The sequence below is a fragment of the Neophocaena asiaeorientalis genome, unplaced genomic scaffold (genome assembly GCF_003031525.2).
Source record: "Neophocaena asiaeorientalis asiaeorientalis breed wild unplaced genomic scaffold, Neophocaena_asiaeorientalis_V1.1 scaffold108, whole genome shotgun sequence".
Taxonomy (NCBI): domain Eukaryota; kingdom Metazoa; phylum Chordata; class Mammalia; order Artiodactyla; family Phocoenidae; genus Neophocaena; species Neophocaena asiaeorientalis.
Window position 1 is genome coordinate 3,417,625 of NW_020173770.1, and position 19,450 is coordinate 3,437,074.

The following is a 19,450-nucleotide window of genomic DNA, read 5'->3' on the forward strand; positions in this document are numbered from 1 at the left end:
ACGGCCCACTATCCCATGGCACCCAGAGTGGCTACCATAAATAGATTTAGCTTAGTTCCTCATCGGAGGGCTCTCCACATTTATCCGATCAGGAGCTAGAATCCCCGAGAAGTCTTTAAGAAAAAATAGCAATTCTCTCGGATTCCAATAATAGATTAATCACGTCATCTTCAAAAAAGTAATAAAAACCCAAACCAAGTAAGTTGCATTTGGAAAACCATCTGCCTGTGAAGTGGAGATGTGCGTGTGAAGTGGCAATTTGCAAAGCAGAAGAGGCAGCGCCGTCGGGTTTCTTCATGAATATAGTAAAACAGGTTTGTCTAATAGGGAAACATGCCTCACTATCAAAAGAAAAACGAGTGTATCCCACATGGAGAAGGAAGCAAGCTTTAATGTCCGAGAAGCATTTCAAGCTGTGCCTGCCAGCGATTCTCCGCCTGTCTGATTTTCCTTAACATAAAAGCCGACCTCACCTGTTTAAAAATAATTAGGGAGCAGGCAGTAGTCATCCCGGCCAAAAGTTTGTGCTGCCTGCGTTTGCATGTGTGTTTCTGTTCCACTGACACGTCTGTTGCTGTCTCCGACTGCAGGAACCATGGTCAGTAAGGAACCCAGCAAATGCGCACTCACGACCTCGGCGAGTGAAGTGGAGCCTGCCGCATGCCTGGCCCTGGAGATGAAATATGCCCTGGATCCCAACCGGCAGATTAAGAAGCGTAATAAAGCCCTGCAGGTGCGGTTTAAGGATATCTGCGAGGCGCAGAACGAGCAGAGGGACACGCAGCTCTCCTCGGGACAGCTGGGCGACAAGCCGGCGTCCTACAGGGCCACCTACCGCAAATACATGACCGTGCCCGCTCGGAGGTCCATCCCCAACGTCACCAAGAGCACAGGTGTGCAGACCTCGCCGGACCTTAAGAAGTGTTACCAGACTTTCCCCCTGGACCGCAAGAAGGGGAATCTCAAAGGCATCCCAGCCGCGGATGCCTTTAAAAGTCAAAACAATGGGTTTGCAATTGATGCGAAAGAGAAGACTGAGGAAGGGCCCGGGGAGGAGTCCCGGCAGTGGGGCGCGGACCGGGTTCAGAAGGCGGCGGCATTGGTTTTCCACTCCGATGAGCACGTGAACGCGCTGGGCCAGCCCGCCGGGGTCAACTGCGCAGAGCCATGCAGAACCCCCGACCTGCACCGCTGCCCAGATGCTCCTCTCCAGAACTCCACTCGTCCTCCCTCCCAAGAGCCCGATTACCAGCTGCACGGGAAAGCAAAGCACGACCGGGCGACCCCAGACGCCGAGGAACCCGCCGCATCGGCCCACGGGACGGTGTTTAAGACGGAGGTGGCCACCGTTTACGGACCTGCCCCCGGCGCTAGGGCCCCCGAGCTGGCCTTGTCGAACTCCGCCCCCTCGAGCGAGTGGTCCCTCTGCCCCGTGGCCGACCAGGAGCGGAGGAAGGCCTCACAGGCCAATGGGCTCCAGGCCCCGCCCGGCGCTGCCCTGGCCTGCTCGCCCCCGACGCAGTGCCTGTCCCCCGAATGTAGTGAAGCGTCCCTGCAGACTCAGGCCCCGCCGGCGCACGAGCACCAGCCTTGTCCGACAGCGCTCGCCGTGGGTGAAGAATGCCAACAAATCGTGCCTCGTGCGGAAGTGGTCGATCTGAAAGCACAGCTTCAGATGATGGAGAACTTAATCAGTTCAAGCCAAGAAACCATCAAAGTGCTCTTGGGGGTCATTCAGGAGTTGGAAAAAGGAGAGGCCCATCGGGAAGGGTATGTATGTTCACGCCTTTCTTATGATGCTCTCTGCAGGCTTATCACCCTCAGGGGCCAGCAGCAGCCCCCAAAGCCCAAATCCTTAACGAGACCAAAGCCTGCGTTTCTGAGAACAGGCTGTAGTAGTCTGAGGACAGAGCAAGGTCAAAGCAGTCCCAGGTTATTTTTATGACGCTAGACCTCATTTATCCTCACCTGCAGGACTGACTTGGTTAGCATTCCTGCACCTGGCCTGGAATTTAATACCTATTTTCTGAATGAACTGATGGAGCTTTCCTTTTTATCTCCCAGGACTAAAGGTTTATGATACTGATGAAGTATAATAGGTATGCCAGTCCAGAATATCTAATCTAAATAAGAAGCTACCTGCCTCTCAGGAAACATATTATGGAAAAGAAATTCGGATGGCATTTTGAAAAGTAAATGCTGACTCGCTTATGCTAAATAATTGGAATAACATTGATATTCAGGACTGTATGAGGTTTTATATTTTATACAACAGACAATATTTTTTTTTTCTTACTTGGAACGCATAGAAGCAATGCCCATCCTTAGACAAATCCTATGTGTGTATCATTAGGAGCAAGATGCCTTTCTCCACGAGTTGCCCTGTGTGTACAGATGGGCAGGAGGGAGAATGAAAACAGCCAGGACTGTCTGCCATTGATAACAGATCGCTGAACTTTGTTTCCCTTCTTTTGTACTTGAAATTGTGCTAGGACAGCCAGGCAGTGTGCTAGGATGACACGAAACAGCCAGCACTGCTCTGCTTCCGTGTTTCTTGAAACAGTGTCATGGCTCACTGGTTTTGTCTAGACGGCCAGACCTTCTCTTTCCCATTCCCCCATGAAGCTGTCTGGATTCCAGCAGCCCATGTTTTGGAGGTGGCATCTGAGGCAGTGCCCTGTTGCCTCACGTGATTAGCACGCTTCACCCCGTGGGCTCCTACCCCTGGGTTAAGTGAGCTGGCAGCCAGCATGAAGATAAGCCAAGAAATGCACTGTCAGGGCAGCAAACCACCCTGGCACAGGATTGTTGTGGTTGAGTTACGTTGTGTTTGCATGTTGCAAACAAAGGGGAGGAAGCAACCTCTATGATCTTAAGCCCTGGCCCCAGAGGCAAGGTGCCTGGTGCAGATGTTGCCCTTGGTGTCTGGCCTCTCCAGCTTCGTGTAGGTGGTCCATCTACAAAAGGAGTTAACTCTCAATAACCCCCACCTCCTACGACCCAGCATTGTTTGCAGCCTACAGTATTAAGCAAAACAAGTTGCTAGCCAATCGTAAACTAATCTAACAGTAGATTAATAGTAACCTACCATTATAGAATGGTTTTCAAAGGCTTTCTTGAATTTTGGGTTTACATCGCCATTTTCATCCCACTTCAATCATTTAGCCTTGAGTAAATACATAACCAAAAGCAACACACTAAGGTGGGTCTGTAAGGGATTTGTGATCAGTAAACCACTCCCATGGAAACATGAAAAGCCCAAACAGGGACCAATCACTGACTTCGATATAGCTGGTAGTGACTTAAACCAGACAGCAAACTAGAAAGATACCAACATCACCAAATGGGAAATAAAATTCAACAGATGGTATAAAACCAAGTGCATATACTAAGTCGCGTGCATCTCACAGGGGTGTGTCCCAAAATAAACAGCTGCATGGGTTGAACATCCACAAACACCCCATGCAAGGAGAACTGTGTTCTACACGGAGGTTCCTTCTATTAGAACAGGGCGGAAAGTTGTTTTAAATGGGATCCTCTGAGTTCTTTGAGACTACATCAGTCTTCAAAGTGGTTTTGAGTTTGTTAAGACATGTCTAGGTGGGAGTTCTGGCTCTGAGGACTTGGGCGAGGGCTGCACCTCTCTGTGCCTCATTGCTTCACCTGTAAGTTGGAGCTCATCCCCCGTCCTGCAGACCGAGGGTGAGGAAGACAGGGAGTGACCTTTGAATGCACGGAGCCCAGCACCAGGTGCATCTGAATGGGGTGGTGTCTGCTGGTGGCGTGAGGGCTGCCTGGCTGGTCAGCGGTGTTGGGGTCTGGGGAACTCTTAGTGGCCCCATGTCTGAGTCCAGAGTGACGGATGCACCCCACACACTCTCAGTACACAGGCTGCCACCGAGGGCCGTTCCTGCACGCCCTGACCTGCTTTGTCCACATGTGGCTATTGAAATTCAAACTCGAATTAATTACAATTGTAATTCCGTTCTTTAATCACATCGGAAACATCACAGGTGCCCAAGAGCCACCTGTGGAGACTGACTCCTACACAAGACAGAGGACACTGCCATCATCACAAAAAGGCCTTCGCCCCAGTATCCCCAAAACAAGGGACAGTGCCTGGCTCCGAACCATTTGAGGAGTGGGCACCTTCGATCAAGGCAAAGGATGACTTGACTTAGAAATCAATCTCTAGGTCAGTTGTTGTCTGCACAGGCCAAGTTCACGGTAGGAAAGCAGGACCATAGCCAGGTGAACCCCCACATCTGTTCCTAATAATCTGCATTTCCACCTCCCTCCCTGAGCTCTCCGCATAACAGTGAGTCAAGTGGTCTCAAATCTCAAAGCCACCTTGAAGGTGACCTCTCTTGCTCAACTGCCCAGGGTCACTGATTTGCCCAGAATTCAAATTCCCACCACTGTTTTCCACTTCAGAATATGGACAAGGAGACAGCGGCCTCGGAGGCGGGCAGATAAGAAGCAAAGCTCCTTCTCCGTCCCTTTCTCAGGGGTCTGGGCCAGCAAGGGGGGAGAGTCTGCTGGTACATTTTTAACAACTGGCTCTCAAAGAAGGGGGAGTAGCATTTGCTGATTTCCACGGTGTAAATACTGCTGTTGTGGCCAGTATCAGCCAGCTCATTAAATCCCGAAAATGTAACCTTCGGCTGCTCTGAGCACTGGACCAGTCCCCTGAAGGACAGGCACCAGGACAGTCGCTTTAAAGCAGGAGTTCACAGGACTTATTTTATGTGCTCAATCTAAGCCAAGAAATGTTATCCTATCGTCGCATCTCATGGTGGGAAACAGGAAGCTCACTCTACGTAGATTATTATTATAGTCATTTCGTAACATGACAAGGAATTTCATGATCACATTAAAATATTGGAAAACACTCCACGTCATCACCTGAATGCTCAGAACCTGTGTACAGTCCACTTCTCTCCTCACCCTTCACCCCCAAATTAGCTTGCAAGGGCCTTTGTATAGAAATTAGCCTTCAGTAAGAGGAGTCTCAGTGAGGGAAGGAATTCAGTGTGCACTTGACTTAGAAATCAATCTAAGAGCTCACGACTTTGAAACCAAGTGACACATTTTTGCCCCCAGATCCCCACTGTACTGCAGGCTTGAGCCAGGGCTGGCGAGGCCTCAGGCGTGCTCTAGCGCAGACCAAAGGAAGACAATGCTCGTTGAACTTGGCTAGCATGGCCATGGGCAAATTACACTGAATGTATAAGTTGAATAGAACTTCTTTTCATTGTTGAGTTTGTTTACGCATTACCAAGTCTGCCAGGCAAGTTCTTGCAATAGTTCTTACTCTGTGCGTAGAAATTTCTGTATCACCAACCAGGACCATTTTCAGTAGCTTCCAAATTATTTTTCAGAAGAGACTCTTTCTTTACTCTCGTTTGCTTATAGAGATTTCCGAAAGGCCTCAGCAGAGAAAGTTTTCAGTTTAGGCAAGTTAATCTCAGTGAGCTTCAGTTTCATCTTCTATTAAACAGGGATGCTAGAAGCTTAACAGCGTTGTCCACAAAGGTCTCAGCAATAACCGACACACAGCGGGCACTGAAGAAGGACCTATCCTAATATGAGCATTTCAGCGGGATGCATTCTTTAAGCGAGTGGATGTGCACAAAGTGTTCAGGAACATGCCTTCTTACTCTTAGTCCCTTGTAAAATGTCTGGGCATTTCACTAAAGCCGCTCACTTGAAACAATTCAGGAAGCCTTTGATGCCTCTGTTTGCGTGAATGCCAAGAATGATCCTGCTTATTTCAAAGCTCTCAGCGTTATTCTTGTCTCTTCCCGGGAAGTTCAGGGTCACACAGGATATCTAAACGAGCCACAAATGTAATCGCTGAAGGCTGAGACCGGGCAAACGGGGCACTGACTTTAGAAACCCAACCAATTCTTGTTAACAGTCGTAATTCCCCAGAGCAGCTGTGGGTTGCTGGGCAGGTGACCCTCCGACCCAAGGCTGTGGGGCTGCAGCACTCAGCTCAGGGGCTGCACCCTTACCGGCCACCTCGGCAGGGAGACGGCTGCTTACTTCTAAGGTGCTGGCAGCCCCACATGTGAGGTGTCTTGAGGGGTTCACTAGCTGCTGACAACCCAGCGACCCTCGGTTCTTCAGAGAAGACCTACAGAGGACATGAGAAGCTTTACTCCACCCATTAAGCAAGAGGGCAGGAACCTGCCATTGCCCAGAGTGAGATAGGTTCTTTCACTGGTCGGGTCTCTCCCAGTATCAGCCAAGTGCTACCTGCAGGCTTGGGTGTGTGGGAAGGAGGAAGGAGCAGCTAAACCCAGGCCACTCCTGGCCCTTAAATGTGACCAGCAGGCAGACAGGAGATCATGAAGCTCCGGGGGCTTTGTACTGAGTCAGAGCAAGTGTGAGGCCATCACATAGGACACGAAAATCCTAAGTCACCAACCAGCCCGAGGAGCGGTAGCTTGCAGTGAGCGTTATAAATCCAGTGATTCAATCTCCCGGCCATGGGGTCCTATTCAACCTCACTGAGAAACGGGTTTCTCCACGGGGGGATGTCCCGTTCTCCCGAGTCCAAGTCACACAGCGACAGGAAAGGGAAAAACTAGCCAGGGGAATCGCCCTGAGGTCAGGGGCCCTTTGAGGGCACAGTCTCAGGGGCTCTGCAGGCAAAGGCAATAGGAATAAAGGTCTGGGGATGGCCACGAGTTAAGACAAACCCAGTGTGGAATCCTGTAGTCACGTTTGCTCAACTTTGTTTTTCCTTTTAATCACTGACAACAGAGGCAGCCACAGAATGGGTGAGGGTGTGTGTGTGGTACGTACATGTAGAAATAAGGACCTAGGCCTTCAGGATCTATTTTTACTGAAAGACCTCAGGATCAGCTTCCAATGTAGCAGATGTCAGCAAACTTTTTCTGCAAAGGGCCAAACAGTAACTATTTTAGGCTTTGAGGGCCGTGCAGTCTCTGTTCAAGTGGTTCAGATGTGCCACTACATCGTAAACACAGTCATACACGACACACGTACGAATGAGTATTGCCACGGTCCCAGGAAACTTCACAAAAACAGGCGCTAGCCAGACTTGGGCCAGTTTGCCAGCTCCTGCGACATGGTCTTGTAAGTGTAGTAACCATAGTTCCTCGACCTGAAACCAGGTCACAATATGGGCACAGGGCAATCCCAGATGTGACTGCCCCACAGATGAGTGTATCGTTCATTCACAGGTTCAAATGGCTTCTACCAGGAGTCTCCTAAGTGTTGCGCACTGTGTCAGGCAAGGTGGAGCGGGGAGGGTACAAGGCAAAGAACTCAGGCCCTCTCTGAAGCATCCACAGGTCGCTGACACTGTGTCTGTACAAGCCTACGCTTATCTGTTCATCAGCCCATCAAACCTGCAGGATTCTGCTGGGGAAGTGTGCATGTGTGTGTGCGTGTGTATTATACACAAACCTGTAATTTACATGCATATACATACATGATGTGGAAACGGTCTCACTCTCCCACCAGCAGCAGTAAGAGGTCATCACAACACCTGTTTATATGATGTGACTTGCTTTCACCTAGATATTAACGCTGGATGGACAGAAATTACGTACTTGCTTTACCTTCTGTCCTTATATTGACAGATCACTGAGCAGCAGGCACTCTTCAGGGGGACCTGTCAGGGGATGAGAAATCTCTCCAAATTTTCTCTAATTATCCATGCCCAAACAGAATAAATACTGCATCGCAATTACAGAGGAAGCATAAAGGGACAAGTTAATTTGTTTAAGTCACAGAGCAGAAAGAACCTACAGGAAAATCAAGCATCACTGCAGCAGCCAGGGAGTAGCCCGGAGTCACGGAGGTCCCAGCAAGGAGGCGTGCAGCCTCCCACCCACCCGGAGCCCAGGGGGGAGCCAGGCACAGTTAGACAAACCCATCTCAGGTCGGCTGTGCATCCTCTAGGAGACCGGGTTACTCTTGCCCGAACCCACCCAATTAACTGAGATCAAAGTTTTCCACCTGGTTAGCTGGCATGGCCAGATGTCAAAGAGGGGGAGGTGGGTGCTTCTGAGGTCTTGACAAGCATCCTGGCGGATGTCTCTGGAATGTGAGCACTGCCTTCCTGGGTGTCTGGCCCGACAGCGCATCACAGGAAAGAGGGTGTGTGAGCCGAGAAGGGAGAGCAGCACACAGGGTCAAGCTCGGAAACAAAAAGGTTCTCCTCCTGCCAGCCGCACCCCTGTCCTCTCATGCTCCCTATTTGAAAGGGATGGAAATGTCAGCACTTCATTGTCTAAAGTTCTTGAGAAATCAGTTTTGGTGTCTCTGCCCATTTGTTGCAACCCCAAACATTTTAAAACACGCCAGCCAGCGGACTGAGGTTCCCTCCTGTTCACGTGGTTTTTCCATTTTCCGAGAATGACCGGGGCTCTGCAGCCAACTGGTCCTGAGCTGGCCACGTTGCCCCGTCCCTCCCTGTTTGTCCTACATGTGCTTGGGGATGGTTATTAACCTCTCCAGTGCCTTTCTCCAGAGGCTTATGACTCTGTGAAAGAGACCTAAGAACACCCGCCCCTCCTGGGCTTCCCTGGGAGATTAAATAAAATACCGAGGACCAGGCTCTCTTTGTACACTGTGTGTGCAAAGTTAACTCCTTTCAAGTTACTTTGTTACTGAGAAGCAGCCTTCCAGGTGCTAAAATGCAGGGAGGTGATGCAAGGGTGCAGGCGTGAACACCTTCAGAGAGATGTTCTTGCTTTACTCAAAAGGCAGGTTTATTTCCAAGGATTAGGAGGGGCTGAGGATTACAGGATGGAGACCTCCAGCTTTGTGCTTGTTTTCAGAGAAGTGTACGGGGCAAGGTTACTTGGTGTTACGGCCAAGGCAGCTGATGTGGAGTCAGGAAACGTGGTTTTGTTCCCAGCTCATCCTAGCCTCGCCCCTCTGAGCCCCACGCTCCCACATGAAAGGAGGACAGTCCACACGAGACAAGGGACCTCAAGGGTCCTTTCTGATCTAAGAACCAATCCTCCAGAGATGTCCAAGAACTTCATAATTTCAGCCACTGCTGTAAATACATATAGAAGTTGAGAGAGAGACAGAGAAAGCAACACAGCCCTTTCTACGGATGTCGGTTAATAAACGCACACGGTGGTCCCACTATTAGGTTTTCCTTCTCCTCCTGATGCCTCAGCCATCCCTCATCTCTTCCACTGCTACACATGCTGCAACTGGCCTCTGTCCTTCTAGCTTGCAATCCTTTGAATAGTCTTCAGGAAAACCCCCCTATTTTTCTTTTTCTTTTATAACTAATGGCTTTTATATATATGATAAAATATTCAAGTTCTAAAGTCCAAGTACAAGTTACCATGTTTTATGATTTTGAAATAGAAGCATACATGATATTCTCTTCTAGCATTTTCTTCATTTAATACACAGGGCCGCACTGGGTCTTTCCTATAGCTTAGATGTATATAACGTTGTAAATACTATTTTTAAGTTTTTAGGCAATAATAAGCCTTTCCGTCCTTAATATGAAAAATGAAGCACATATATTTATGAGAATATAAAACGGGTTCCAAATTCTTGCTTTGGGCTTCATGTAGGTATCACACGTACTTGAAAATGTAATTTAAATAATCTTCCTGTGCAGAATGCCAAAAGAGATTTCAAATACCTCCCTAGCCTTTTAAGTTGGTAGGTGAATAAAAGCCTCACTACTGAGCCACGAGGCAATTCAGACAGCCCATTCGTAGATAAAATGAGCACTTCAAGGCTTGGCATGAACGTTTATGGAGTTTATGGATTTGTGTCCCAGAACTCGAGTTTAAAAAAAGAGAGAAATGAAATGCAAGCTCTACTTTTCAAATACTTTTCTTTCTTTTTGAAACCCCATGCAATTTCTGCTAAGCTACGCAAAAAATGGTTTGAGCTCTATTTCCCACTGGCTCTGGGGGAGAGTTCCGGTGAAGTGTGTGTCTCTGGGCAGAGCACCAACAGAGCTCATCCATTCTGAGCACCTACAATATGGTGGCCATCCTGCATTGTTTCATTTAATCCCCCAACTAACACTGTAAGGTAGGAATATGCTTCCACCGGGAAACTAAAGCTTGGATAACATCCCCAAGGTCAAGACTGGTGAGAAATAGTAAAGACAAAACTCACATCTAGACCCATCAGGCCCCAGCAGTATCCTCTCCCTCCTCTGAAAATGGGAAACCTAGATGTCTGCGCAGATTTGCAAAGCAGACGCTTTTGCTGCTCCTGCCGATTCTGGGTTCTTCCTTTTACTGGATGGGATCAAGAGGCTCCCGCACCCAAACCTGGTAAAGGTCCACGTGAATTTATGTTCTGGAGAAAGCACACTTTTAACGCTGGAGGGAGCAGAAAGCACCTTGGAAGGGATCCCGGTAATAAATTATGTTTTTAAGGATTCCTAATCAGTAAGAGGAATCCCCTCTGTGAGGCAGTTTCAGAGAAATCAAAGCCGCTGATACGGAAGTCCAGGGACCAGCAGCCGTCCATGAGCAACCTTCCAGGGGAAACCACTTCAAAGCCTTCACGTACCGCCTGTCACCTAAGTGGCTCGTCCAGTGACCACCAAGTGCCACCCGGGCTCTACCTTAATCAAATGTATGTCCACATTCATGGGAGCAAACGCTGAAGCAAAGTTTTTAATGCGCCATTAAAACAAGCAAACTTGTGTTTTAAAAGCCAGATCTGAACGGACAATTATGAAAAATGAGTTCCTCTAGGAAAAGAAGGTGTAAAACTGGGCCTATTTTGACCCAAAATGGAGTCAGATTTTTTTGTCAGTATCTCATTGGTTACAGCACTAGACTGGCTCCCCAGATAAAAGTCTCATAATGGGACATCAAGAATTTTATACTTGCTGACACCAAAATTTGAAGATCTTAATCTTCAGCTACAAGAGCTCTGAAGCATTTGTTTAAAAAACGAGTACAGTGTCAAGCTTCTGAAACAAAGCACAGAAGCTTCACAGAGAGGAAGTCTGATTTAAAACTGTGAACCAACGTGCTCTATAAAAAATACATCAAAAGAAATTATACATCAAAGGTAAAAGCTCTGTGGTTATTTACCATCGGAACCACTGCCCAACGCACATCATTAATGCTTTCAAATTAAAACCTCCGTAAGATGGTAAGTGACAATACTACAGCTGAAGGAAGTGGCAGCCCAGAAGGAAAATTCGTTTTCACACAGTATTCTCACATTCCTATTTTCCTTCTTGTTTGGTAGCAATGCCACCAAAATTCATTTTCATTAATTTTCAATAAACTATAGCTTTAGCTTTATGTCTCCTTCAGGAAACAAGTTAATCAACTCAGCTTCAGCTCAGCCCTAAAAAGCTGTTTGCTTTATTAATAGCTACTCCTGGTGCCCTCTGGGGCCAGTGTCTTTTTTGTCATTATCGTCATCATTTTGCAACTTAGCATCTCCTTGATTTCAGGGATATATGAAGGAAACTCTGCCCTATTTGTAATATAACCGGGCAGTTCTACATGCCAAATAATAATCAATATCTGTCCCTATTTTTACATATTATGGTTTTATATTATGGAAATAGGATTAGAAAACACAGAAGAAAAAGTCCTGCCCTTAACAATAGTGTTCATTTCCGTGTCTGTCTCTGTTCAAATCTCCACGTATTTCTGATAGGAGTAATAATGACTGTGCAATAATAAGAAGACAGTCCCTCTTCTGCATCACGCATGGCTCTGTGTAAAGGCAAGGAAGGAGAGAGCCGGGGCAGGGCCCAGGGAGAGGCACAGACGATGAGACACCATGCTGGAGGAGAGGCAGGTAGCTGCTGCCAACCCCAGGGGACGAGAGGCTGCATGGCCTCGACTCCCCATGCTGGCGGCCATGCTGTACCACTCACCACCATTATAGTTTCCCTTTAATTCTTTGTAATGAAAGCAAGCATTAAAAGCTTCCCTAACGGCCAGAGACTCCCCAGAATAAGAGAGTCACCGCATTTGTTGGGGCGCTGGGCTAATAAAAGTTAATTTGTCAACAGCGTCTAAAGAAAGCCACCGAGTTCATAATATATGGTGTTTGCCACTGAAACGTGTTCACCAGGATTCCTTCTGGGATAAAGAAATGACATTTCCTGGGGTGAGGAGGGAGCTGGTTTAGGTGCGGACTAAGCCATTTATTTTAATAACTGGGTGTGGAAAGCAGAGGATGACTGACCCTTCCCACTTGTGTGGGGAAATTTAAGATGGTACCAGGGTAATACTTTTAGACAGATGTTTTCACCTGATCCAGCTGGGAACATCACAGAACTGACCACCCTGTGGGTGGGTATCAGTTAATCCAGCAGAACACTCAGGCAGATTCTTCATTCATTCATTCACTCGTTCACTCACTCGTTCATTATTCAAAACTATTTCTTGAGTACTCGCTACACTTCAGACCCCAATGTGAGCGCACTGAACGTCCATCAGGGAATAAACAGACAAAATCTCTGCCCTCGGCGTGCTGACATTCTAGTAGAAGAGACAGACTAAAAAGCAAAATCGTAACTCAAATTTGTGGCATGTTCCACGGTGGTAAGTTTAAAGCAGAGAAGAGAGGCAGGTACTGACTTTCTATCAGTCACGACAGAAGCTTGCGTTTACGAAGCACAGCTCCAGCCCTGCTCTCCAGAAGGTACCAGACTACGTGCTGGGATTGGGGAGATGGCTGAAGCTGTGTCCACGGCCACCAGTGTGCTCTCAGCCACACAGGAGAAAGACACCTCTACTGGACATCATCAGCATTCGCTGTGGAATGATCTGGAAAAGAGCCACAACAGGGTGCTGGGAATTTGCCAGAAGCCATGCTGGGCAGCCTATGAGGGAACAGAGGAGCTGGTCCAGACCAAGGATGCTGGTGTGAATAAGCACAGAAACTGCCCCACGGAAGGACTGCTACTTTTTGAAGTTACACAACTTACTCCGTTAACTTAGAAGCAATTCCTTCATCTTGGAAACGAATGTCCTCTAGATTTTAAGTGTCGTGAGGGCAAGGTCTGTGTTTTATTCATCCAAGCAACTGCTCCCCAGCAAAGGGCCGCGCACAGAGCTGGCAAACAAGAACCGTCCCATGGACGGAACACGCGAACACAGTGAAAGCCAGTTGGTTACTCTGGCTAATCTATAGCAAAGTGCTTGCAAGTCTATAATCAGAGCCCTACGCAGAAATAACTAGGATTACTGAAAACCATCCTGATGTGTTTAATCAGCTCACACGGGGTTACACAGAGAGCTCGTTCTTCAAGGGCCCACATCTCAATTCTTGGCTCTGGGAGAATGGTACATGTACAATTTTGAGAACTTCACCCTCTAGTGGAAAAAATTAAGTAAGGGTAACACTAATGGGAAGAAGACAGATCCAGCTCAAGCTATGATTGGGCTGTGCTCTAAAACATCACTTCTAAGTAACTTGTTTGGACCTCTGCACAATTTCCAACAAGCCAAAATCATAGATGGTGTTGGAGTTCCCAGGCTAGCCCTCAAGTTTCTTTAGCTGTACTGAGACTCAGCAGAGAATGCTGCGAAATCTAACAGTCAAGTCTGTAGAGCGATTATTTCTTCTAACACAGGACTCCAAAAATGGGTCTCCCTTAAAGGTTCCATCCAGAACAACTCTTATTTTCTGCAAGCGACATCTGGAACACACACATTCAAACTCAGGAGGATCGCATGAGTGTGTGTGGAAAGAAGGATTTGACGTCCTTCAATCTCAATGAGAGCCCTTTCCTCCAAAAAGAAGTCCAGAAGACGAAACTAAAAACAGAGGAAACCAGTAGTTAATGAGAATGGCCTTACTGCCTGACCTCACATCTACAGGCAAAAGAGCAGGAGAAGAGAGAAACCAGGGTCCTAGAATAAATGCTTGCTGGCTAAAATTCTCTAAATACAAACAATGTAGCGATTATAACCAAGAAACTAGTGCAGTCACTGCTCTACCATATTCAGGGCAATAAACAGAAAACATGGAAGTGAGTCTTTTAAAGCTTTCTTTAAATGTCAAGAGCTGTCAAGTTCCACTGAAACAGAGATCAAACCAACCGTCATAGATCGACTGAGACAAAGTTACCTTCCCAAATAACTTTTTCATTTGCTCTTTCATTCATCATTCCATGCATCCAAAGCCTTTCCACCTCTCCTGTGACCAGCAAGCCAGATGTCGGCTGGGCAAACAAAGAAAAAGGCAAAGCACGCCATGACGATACCAAATGCCGGGAGTGCTGGTGGAGGAAAAGTCAGAGAGCTGGCCAAAGGGCACCTGAAGAGCAAGTGACGGTGCAGAATTCTTAAAAGGCTTCACCACAACCAGCCCACTTAGACATCCCTGAGGCAGGGGAAAGCAGGGGTGGTGAAAAGATCTGGGGTCAGTGTTAGTCTGTGTTCTTCAAACTGCAACCTCAGTTTCTAAAACAAACACGCTGCTCTGTCAGCTTGGGGATTCCAGGCCACTAATGAACAAAGAATTGCCCAGCCTAACATAGCAGGTCTGCCACTGGCTACAGAACGGCTCCCCTCAGCTACTGGGAAAAAGGGACCTGGTCAGACCATCACCAGTGAAAGCCAGTACTGCCTTTTATTGACCAATGGGTGTTCTTGGCGTTTGTTAAGAAAACTGGCGTCATATTTTTTTAACGAACTTAAATTGGATGTCCCCCAAATCCTGGCATTCAATAGCTCAAGTTAATAAAACAGACACAGTTGAGTTTCCACGGTTATATGGGGAAAGTCTACATTCACTTTAGCCACTAAACAGCTGATATAGGAACTAAACTACAGTTGCAGGGCATAATCTGGCAAATTCCTAGTGAGAAATTAGACTCGGGAACAAGCCAAAACTACTGCCAGAGGTGGGCTTAAAACATAGGAGACGGTCACGGAAAACAGCTGAGTTTGACTAGTTTTGAAATTTAATTTCCCCTAACAAAAGTAGTGGTTTCGGGCTTCCCTGGTGGCGCAGTGGTTGAGAGTCCGCCTGCCGATGCGGGGGACGCGGGTTCGTGCCCCGGTCCAGGAAGATCCCACATGCCGCGGAGCAGCTGGGCCCGTGAGCCATGGCCGCTGAGCCTGCGCGTCCGGAGCCTGTGCTCCACAACGGGAGAGGCCGCAGCGGGAAGAGGCCCACGTACCAAAAAAAAGAAAAAAAAGAAAAAAAAAGTAGTGGTATCACTTTATGCCTCTAATTAATGTCACTTTGAGCCTATTAAGTGGAAAAGCCCTTTAAGATGCTCCCATAAATGATGGCTCAGTTATCAAGAGGGCACAGCTGGAGCACACACCTGGCCTAGAACGCGGACGGAAAAAAAAAAAAAAGTGAGAAGATGAAGTGAGAAGGCTGAAAGAACGAGAGAGATCAAAATTAGGAGAATAAACTGAACAAGGGCATAAAATGATCACTGAGAGCAGAGACCGTGCCATTTTCTTTGTTGCAGCAAACAACGTCTGAGCAGAGGGCCTAACACATACCTTTGAGTTAATTCAAAGTGACTCAATACCCTATGTAACAAGTGTTCTGAAGACCCCAATTAAAGGATCACGCCCTGATTTGCACATTACCCAAACACGTCTTTTGCTTACATGCTAAGAGCTCTAAACTGGCTGAAAATCACCATGTCATTTAAAAGACCCACAAATTAGCAATGGAGTCACTTGTGCTGTGTGTCCTGTGCCATGCGCCCTGCTCTATGTCCCAAAGTGGAAGTGGAGGAGGGGCCCCTCCAGGTGCACGCTTACACACTGGTGATGCTGGCTGAGAGGAGAATGCTTTTCTGAAATCTAAGACCAAACACTCCATTCACAGTTCCCCAGGGAATGTGAGAAGAGATTTTTTTCCACGGGCAATTAAAGATCTTCTGGCGAAAGCAGTGTTGTGAGATGTGGCAGGAGAAACAGCACATTAAAGCCAATCCAGTAATCCAGTACCAGTGATTACAATTCAATACCACAGAATTACTTCCACCTGCCAACCACTCTTCTCTGAGCTGCTTATAACTTTGTCAGACTTTGCTTTTGAGAGCAGGCACAGTAAGAGACATTTTTTTCCCCTTCCTGACCTTTCCACCAAACAATTTTTCTCTGCTGGGGCTGGACTGGAGACACAGAGCTGTCAGTCTCCACTCTCAGGCCCCATCTTCAAGGTCTCAGAGACACTGAGCCACTTGGACGTGGAGCCAGGAAGAAAGCTTCCGGTGACCTTTCTGTGATATTTTGCAGCGCCCTCTCCTACCACCCAGGGCCCTGCTTTCTTAGATCTCCCCGTGATGCGTTCATGAAAAAGCAGATGCCGCCTTGTCCCCCCTGTCCCCGGCTCTCCATCCCTGCCTCCCGGGACACACCTGTGGTCCAGCTCAGGCTGAAGCTGGCAGACATCCTCCTTCGCTGATCATTCCTAAGGCTTTGTGACAAGAACCGCCACACGAGCTCTGCCCTTTGCCTTCCCTTCTTTGTTTCTGTTTTTTAAATCCCATCCCTCATTGCCTCTTTTGTTGCTGATCTGCAACAGGACTAACTGAAGACTTGCAGACCCAAAATTGTCACCAATGCTGTCTATTTTATACAAGTGGACAAAAGTATATTTTTACCTTCAGGAATTTTTGATAATGACAACTAAAGAATTGGAGCAGATGGCCTCAGAAGCCAAAGGTAGCTAGAGACACTGGTGAACCACATTCTGAGTTAAACTTGAAAATTCTAGGCCACTAAGAAAGGAGGATCTGATGTTTTCTTTGAATGGGAGTGCCCCAACTAGAGTTCCATGCTGTCTTCGATAAAGGACACTCATTTTACTTTCTTTAAAGTACAGCAAGGTCTTCTGAAGAAATCTGTTTCACTACAAAGTGGAAGTGGAAATGACTCTCATACTGGACTCCACCAAAACTACCTTGTAAAATTAGCTTGAGCAAAACCTTCTGCTTTAACAAATCAAGAACAACAACCCCTCCGTGTGCTTTCCACAAAGTTCATCCTCTTTATACCCCTATTAATTTCATAACTGAAGTCTAGTCTCCTTTACCTTTCAGTAAAGCCCACCCTGACCAATGAGTGTCCAAAGTGCATCAAGGAAGGAGAGGGTCAGGATCCCAGAAATGGTCCCTGGGTTAGGACCGTGATCTGGGGGGATGGGAGTCAAGAGGGTGAGTGGAACAGGTTGGACTCTTGGCGCTGTCCTCGGTGTTGAATGTTATGCTTTCCACTCCCCCACTTCCCCCACCACAGTCATATACGCTGCTGAGTCCAGAACATGGACAAATGGCAACTAACTGCAGTGAGATGATAAATAGCAAGTGTTGCAAAGATCAGTGCATTAAAACATCCGTGTTTGCAGTGAGCGTGCCTATCGCTGGGGTCCAAACAGGTTTACACCAGAAAGTGAGAATCAGAACTTCTCCTAATTTATATCTTCGTATGCTTTTTGCACTCAGAATTTTTTTCATTAGATTTGGACTTCTGTTACTGGACTTCAATATGAGAACACAGAGACTGACTGTATTATTTGGTTAATAAATTAATATTAACCAAACACCCAGCGTGTACCAGGCATTGTGACAGGCATGGGGTTATAAACCTATATAAGGTATAGGTTCCTCAAAACAAAAGAGAAGAGAGTTTTATAAAGGTAGCAATTAATGTGCAAGACAGAAAATTTATAATTTTGGACCAAGATGTTCTCCCTCTGTGGCTCTGACATCAATAATCTAAGCTCTCTCTTCTCTGAACTTCTAATCACAAAAGACCTCTAGCCCTACTGTCACTGGAGAAGCATCTGCTCCAGCAGTTCAGAGTTTTTGGATTGCTTCTCTTTTTGGCAATGGCAATCCAGAAAGATAATCATTCCAAGGATGGGTTTTATGACTTGTTTCCAAGTGAGAAGGAAAAAATAGGGCCATTCCATAATGGCACTTTGTGTTCCCTGTCCTGTAGAAAGGACTTATCTGTTTTGTCTGTATTTGGAGAACACATTTATTCAGATTCTGCAACACAATTATTAATGTGACCATAAAATCATCAGCGAAGCCAAACCCTACATTCTGTAAGCCCCAAGGACAATTAGATGGATTATCAAAGCAATAAGCACAATGGGTTACACAGTTTAAGACCTCTACTAAGAACACCCTCACGCTTAATAAAATTGTAGTGGACATACCTTGATTAACAATAGCTACTGGAGGCAGCCTGTGACTTAACCGTATGACACAAGGACAACACTTTAACTTTTATCCACAAATTAATCTCTCACTGACATCCGTTTTTATGAACTACCTTTTTGGACTCCAAAGATTTGAATCCTTTCAAAAAGAAAGGTCCTTAACAAAACCATGGAAACATCCTGAAGGGTCTTCCCAAGAATAGTTCGTGGCAATGAGATCTTGAAAACACTTCTCACACATGGTGGCAATATGGCGGACCACCAAATTTTCATTTAAATTAGCTAAAAAAGCGGGGACCACACACAGATATGTCACTCTATAAAGCAGATATTATGACTCACTTGATTCTAATCAACAGGCATCAGCCAAACCATACTGTATCTCAGGATTGCGTGAGTTAGGTTGGGCTACAAATAAAAGAAGGGAGAAACAAGAAATTGAATGCAAATGATGTGATAGAAAGGGAGGAGTGAGAGTAATGGTTAGGAGGAAGTAGGTTCCATGTCATTCTGTCATCTACGTATAAATAAACCTCTACAGTGGCTTCCCATTAAATTTACAACAATGTCCAAAGAGCTTCCTATTTTATAGGATCTGTTCTCACCTCCCGCCTCTCTCATGTGCCCCAGCTATTCTAGCCACACTGGCCCTTTTATCTGTCCTGCAAACATGCCAACATCATTCCCATTACGATGTTCACAAGTGATGACCCTTTTGTTTGCAAAACTCATCTCTAGATCTGGAGATGACTAACTGCTCTTTCATTATCATCCAGGTCTCATTCCAAATGCAGGGGGCTCACAACGAGCCGTATCCAAAGCCATTCATTCATTCGTTCATGTGTTCATGTGTTGCCTGTCTGGCTCTCCCACTCTGCTGTAAGCTTCGAGGACAAGGACACAATCTTATTCCAAAATGTCTCCTCAGTAGCCAGAATAATGTCTGACACCTAATGGCACTTAATCATTATTTGCTTACTGATTGTAACAGGGGAAAAATGCGTGCTTTTTACCAAGTGATAAGAATAGTCTGTTCAGAAAGGGCTTTAAAAAGAGCAGTTTATAACTGAAGAACCCCAAGGTCCTGGAAGAGAGTTCTCTTGTGCGTTTTAGGTGCCTGAAGTCTTTGTCCTGTCGGTGCTGGACTCATTGACTATCCCAAGGTGGCAATTATACAAAGTGCAGAACACAGGTCCCAAGGTTCGAGCAGGGCATCACGGAGCATCAGAAGCCTGGGGTCTAAGAATAATGAGATCCCAGACCTGAAGTGTTGCTATATTCTCCTCTGTAAAAT

At 46.7% G+C, this 19,450-nt stretch overlaps 2 protein-coding genes across 3 annotated transcripts in view; one reads left to right on the forward strand and one right to left on the reverse strand.

Annotated features, from left to right (window-relative positions):
• Positions 1-19,450, reverse strand: part of DOCK1 (dedicator of cytokinesis 1) — a 463,294-nt gene that overhangs the window by 276,382 nt on the left and 167,462 nt on the right. The window lies entirely within an intron of this gene.
• Positions 596-19,450, forward strand: part of INSYN2A (inhibitory synaptic factor 2A) — a 36,669-nt gene continuing 17,814 nt past the window's right edge. The window contains exon 1 of the mRNA XM_024751570.1: positions 596-1,770. Within this exon, the coding sequence (XP_024607338.1) occupies positions 596-1,770 (1,175 nt within the window). The remainder of the gene's footprint in view (positions 1,771-19,450) is intronic.